The following is a 6000-nucleotide window of genomic DNA, read 5'->3' on the forward strand; positions in this document are numbered from 1 at the left end:
TAAATGCAGCGAAAAATAGCACACAAACGCTGAAAAAGCACTTTTTTATTTTTCCAGAATACAGCATTTTTACTGCCAAGAGAGCAGCCCTTGCCGGAAAAAAAAATGCCACAAAATAGCTGTGTGTAAACATAGCCTAAAACCTGAAGGCCTAAATGTCTTTGAAATGCTGTGTCTAAATACCAAGCTTCAAACACCTCTGGGATTGAGGGGATTAAAGGAATTTATAATTTTAGGTTTTTTTATTACACTGGCATGTACCAGATGTCGCTGTACTTCTTTTCAAATCACGTTATGACATATCGTTTTCTCTTATAGGGATATGGAAAAGCCGATCATTCTATTACCGCAGAAAAACTGAGAAACAAATATGGAGACTATGAAGTGGTTTGGTCGGATGAAAAGAAATGATTCAAATTTCTCATTTTTCCAAAATTCATTCTATATTTTTTGTTTGCTAAACATTAAAACATTATAAAATCCGAAATAAATTTATAATTGGAAATATATGGAAATCGATTGTGACATTTATTTTTGTACTTCGTACTATACAGGTTGATTTAGAAGGGAAGGTGTGGAAGTAAAAACCTGTAGTAGCTTCAGAAGGAGACTTCTTTCTATGTAGTTTCATCAAGGAGTCATTTGTATCTGCCCCCCCAGTCACAGCTTGTGGAACATTTATACTGTATGTAGAGGGCTGTGAGGCCATCATTATGTATGTAAGGGGGCTATAGGGCCATCACTCTGTATATAAGGCGACTATCATTCTGTATGTATGGGGGCTGTGGCGACCATCAGTCTGTATGGAAGAGGGCTATGGGACTATCATTCTGTATGTATGGGGGCTGTGGGGACCATCAACTGTAAGGGGGCTATGGGGCCATCACTCTGTATGTAAGTGGGCTGTATGGAAGGAGACAGTGGGTCAATTTCTGTATGTAAGGGGACTATGGGAACCTATAAATTTTATTTATGCAATGACTATCATTCTGTATGGAAGGGGGCTATGGGGCCATCACTCTGTATGAAAGAGGGCTGTGTGGCCATCACTGTATGTAAGTGGGCTGTGTAGCCATCATTCTGTATGTAAGGGGGCTATGGGGCCATCACTTTGTATGTAAGTGAGCTGTATGGAAGGAGACAGTGGGTCCATCATTCTGTATGTAAGGGAACTAGGGGAACCTATATATTTTATTTCTGCAATATGTTTTGTGCCTCTGCAGCATTTGCAAGCCAGAACTGCTAAAAATTACACTGTCACGGTTTTGCCTCCCCATCCACATGGCTAGAGGGCGGAGCCTTTTATTGGACCTCCCTTCCGGTACTTGGATGCCTTAAATACTGTCATCTCCAGTGAACCAGCGCCATCTATAAGCTTAGCGCTGCTTTGCCTGTGATTGCTGGTCCCTGTAAGTGTGATCCTGCTCCGTCCCCTCTCTGTGCCCTTGGTCTGTCTGTGTTCCGTCCCCTAGTCGTTCTGCCATTCCTCTGTCCCACCTCCTTCCTTCCCACAATAGCCCCAGTTGTCCCTCCCCCCCCTCCTCCTACCTCCCCACTCGGTTGCTTCCTCTGGTACTGACCTCGACCCCGCCTCTGCTCGTTCCTCCTGTCTTCCTTCTCCCTGTACTGTGTATGACCCGGCTTGCCCGACCATCCCCCGCACGCTCCGCGGCTTCTGCTTTCTGGCTGATGCTGTGAGGCACTGCACCAGCACACACTGTGTGTCCACCTCCTTGCTTATTCAACTCTGTGTAGTGTCTTTCCCTGCAGGGCTCCAGCTCCCCCTGGTGGCAGCCTGACATACACATTTTATTGGTTTGGCAAAATGGGGGAAAAGCTTAACAATCAGAAATTTTGCTTTAAGTGTGTGTGTGTGTGTGTGTGTGTGTGTGTGTGTGTGTGTGTGTGTGTGTTTTTGTTGGTGGGGGGAATAGACAAACAAGATCAATACTGACAATTGTTCAGATTGTAGTCATATCTAAAGGGTTTGTCCATAATAATGAAAACACCAGAAATATCAAGCAATATATGTAAAGTAATATTTTAATGTTCAGTATATTCTCTGTTCTAGCTCCTGGCATCTCCAGAGCCACATTTCTAAGACTTCTTTGTAGATTTCCTGCAGATCTCAAAATATTCAAATATCCAGGCTTAAATTCTTATAACTTCAGTGTGTTTGCTGTTTAATGATTGTTCTTCCTTCAGCTGCACACTTCAACCCAAAAATATAGCGCAAAAACTGCCCAAAAATCTTTGTATTTAATATAACGATTTTTATATAGTAGATTCAACCTTTTAACGTGGTGAGGACCGAATAAGAAACTCCACTGGTGACATTCATCTGTACAGATTCAGTATTAGAATAGATCTGGATACCTTTACACATCAGTTCATCCATGAATTTATTATTTATAACTATTTATTGCATATTGTCGGCCATATGGGAATTAGCACTATGAGTCCATGCGCTACAATATATTGTACATTCTGCCCATATGGAGATGCAGAAGTAGCTGATTCCTTCTGCATCCTCCCAGGTAACCTGATTTACCAATAGCTTTAATCGGACATATACGTTTATACCTCATGTAATTCTTAAACAAGAGAGAAAATTCAGCTCACCGAGTTGCTGTGGTCCGCTGTATCTCCAGGACTGCGCACGGAAGGCTAGGCTGCCATAGAGGAATCAGGGAAGAAAAATTTCCAGCGTGGTCCAAGTTTTCATATAAAAAGTCATCTTTATTAAATCAATCCATAAAATAGGGGTTTACAGGCGGTCAGCAAGGCATATCATAGATGTTATTCAGACCCCACAAAGCTACGCGTTTCGACGTGAGTCTTAATCATGCTCTGGGGAGGAAGAGATGTCGGCTTCCTATATCGTATAACACACACCCTCCCAAATTAAAAACACATGTTTTCATCAGTGGAACTTTCACAATAGAACACATCACATTATAAGGGTATATACACTGCGGTTTTTCCATGGAGAAAAGAAAAAAAGAAAGAAAGAAAAAAGAGGAGAGAGAAAAATGAAGGAAAAGAGAGAAGAAACCAAAAAACAGAAGATTGCATGAAATAGAAAAGGAAGAATAAGGGGAAAAGGGGGAAAAAAGAAGAAAAAAGAAGAAGAAAGAAGGGAAATGGAAAATTGCTAGTAGGCTTGCTCCTATGCACCGAAAAATCGCACATTTAAATCTAATAAAAACCTGAAAGAACATACAATCAATCAATTTATCAATTGTAATACAACCCATGTAGTATACCTTATCTCATGCGATGCATGTAAACTCCAATACACAGGATGTACAGTAGGGCCATTAAAGACTAGAATAAGACGCCACCTATTAGAAAGAGGTTTCTTAAAATTGGCAACATGATCATATATTAACATTTGCACAATAAACAGGAAGTTTTAATATTTTTGGAATCCTGTCATAGTCATCCCTGGATCTCACTTTGTTCCTGTCTTGGCTCAGTAGCTGCAGGGAATGTCCCTGAAGATATCAGATCTTCAGACAGCTGTGCAGTAGCATAGCAATCACTAACGCCTAATGTTGGTGAGTCTGCGGGTAGACAGGTCCAGCTGGAGTCCAAAATTGCTCTCCCAGACACGTTTGCAGGGGTAGAGACACATTTTTTTGTTTTTAAAGAAGCTTGTAAACTACAATTTAGGCTTAGGCCTTACTCCTCTGGAGTTGAGGAACAGTAGGTGGGGATTGTGATCTCACTTTTGCAAGGGATCCGCAATCCTGGGCTTTCTCTTTGCTACATGGCTCTGTTTGTGTCCGGTGGGCGGATACAGTTTTTGACGCCTTGGATCTCATCCATGATGATCCTGACTGAGTCTCCTTGGCAGAGTACAGGCTGCATCTCATCCAGCAGGGAAATCAGTCAGCGGGAACATATTGTTCAGAATTTCGTAGATCGGCAGCCGACACTAAATAGGATGACCCAGCTCTTAGAAAATTCTGTCAAGGCTTTGCAGAGAAATTGATGATTTACGAAAACTCCTGAGTTCTTGGTGGGGGGGGAGGTGATCTGGGGTTGAACCATCACTCATGGGTTTGGTGGAGCCCATGCAGTTAGGTGGAGCCACTACTTTGCATGTTCCCACTAAAATCTGCAAAAAGAAGGGGTTTGTTTTTTTGTGGTAAAGATGGTCATTTTATTGGAGTCTGTCTCTCAATTTCTAAGCAAAAAGGATCATCTGGAATTCTGCTTACCCTTGGTGGTGTGGGGATGGACAATCACTGTGTGTGTTTGTCTTCCACAAGTAATTCTCGCTTTGTTCTGACAGCAGAGGTGGAGCTAGAGAGCAGGACTCTGTTTGTGGAAAGTGAAGCAGGAGTCAGCATGGTGGATGCCCTGTTTGTAAACACTCACGGGCTTACCTGCACTATGTTAACAAACCCCATCTGACACAGATGGTACATGATGGTACAGATGTAGGACCCCTGCATTATGAAGTAATTTCCTGCTATGTCTTGGAAGGCTTTCCAACTCCCATTGTACTGGGTCTGCCCTGGTTGGTGAAACATAATCCTGTAGTGGATTGGCAATCCAGGGAAATTGTGGAGTGGGGAAACTACTGTTTTGTTAATTGTCTGAACACTTCTCTCTCCATGGTCTCTATGGAGACCGTAACTGAATTTTTGTCTGGGTTTGAGGATGTATTTCCGGAGAGGGGGTGTCTGGATTTGCCTCCCCAATGTGTATATGACTCATTAATCTGCTTCTTGGAGCAAAACTTCCCAAATCCAGACTGTATAATCTTGTTAGCCCAGAGAGACAGGCCATGAAAGATTACATTGTTGAAAGTCTGGAGGAACAACATATCAAACCGTCCTCTTCACTTGTGGCGCCAGGGTTCTACGTTAAAGGCCACTTCACACATAACGAGATGGTGAACGAGATCGTTACTACGTCACAGTTTCTGTGACGCAAGAACGACTTCAATTGCGATCTCGTCACGTTTGACGCGTACCAACGATTCACCCCCTGCTGCGAAATCGCTGATCGATGCCGAACAGCTTGGGCCATTTTTGGCTCGTTGGAGTCCTGCTGGGCTGCATGAATCTGTATGTTTGACACCCTACTAACGATTTCGTTGACGACCTAGATGAGATGCACGAAGGCGTGTTGTTGGGTCCCCGTTTCCACGCCCCTTCTGCACCCATTGGTTGGCGCTGAGAACAATATCGTGTAGTTACGTCACCATTTCCGCGCCCCTCTCTGCACCGATTGGTTAGCAATGAGAACACTATTGCATTCTGATTGGGTATCGCTTCATGCTTTGTTCCCTTTTGAGTCTTCTAGGAACAAACCTGTGACTACACCCAGATTCATTTGTGCTTTGTTCCCGCTTGCTTGGTTTTCGGATCAAAGCCGCATCTGCACTTGGATTATTCCCTCATTCGTTCCCGAGCGTGTCGCTGTGAGGATCGAAACTGCGATTATTAATAGATAGCATAGACTGCTGCATTTTCTGGACACGGTAAGTCATTTTTGAAAAGTCTTTGTTACTTGTTCCATGTTTTTGTTATAGTATTGATAGTATTTGTGTTTATAGATAGTAATTATTTTTGCATATAATGAAAGTGGTTGGTTGTTATCTGTATACATATTGCCTTTTGTGCGTCCATCGTCCTTTTATGTGTCCTTATCTAGTATTGCTGGCTATTTTGTCTCTCTGCTACAGCCGCCATTTTGTTTCTCTGACACAGTTAGAACTGGTGCACCTCTATGGGGGCGGCCATTTTAGTGTCTCTTCTACACCCCCCCAAAAAAATGTGATTGGTTTATAGCAACTTCTCTCATCTTTACATGTTTTTTTGCAGTGTGGACAACATGAACGACATGCAGCGTGTTGTGCTGGGTGCTGCATTGATGTTTGAGGCCGGTCGGCTACGTGAAGGGGAACAGAGGCGTTCCAAACGAAAGTGCTGCATGTGGACCAGAGAGTGGCTGCAGAAGAGGTACAAATACTCCCACATGCCA

At 43.0% G+C, this 6000-nt stretch overlaps 1 protein-coding gene across 1 annotated transcript in view; it reads left to right on the forward strand.

Moving 5' to 3' along the window:
* PHPT1 (phosphohistidine phosphatase 1) overlaps positions 1 to 515 on the forward strand; it is a 37291-nt gene extending 36776 nt beyond the window's left edge. The window contains exon 3 of the mRNA XM_075335977.1: positions 319 to 515. Within this exon, the coding sequence (XP_075192092.1) occupies positions 319 to 411 (93 nt within the window). The 3' untranslated portion in view covers positions 412 to 515. The remainder of the gene's footprint in view (positions 1 to 318) is intronic.
* The last annotated feature ends 5485 nt before the right edge of the window (positions 516 to 6000 follow it).

This window comes from Anomaloglossus baeobatrachus, chromosome 2, assembly GCF_048569485.1.
Source record: "Anomaloglossus baeobatrachus isolate aAnoBae1 chromosome 2, aAnoBae1.hap1, whole genome shotgun sequence".
Classification (NCBI taxonomy): Eukaryota; Metazoa; Chordata; class Amphibia; order Anura; family Aromobatidae; genus Anomaloglossus; species Anomaloglossus baeobatrachus.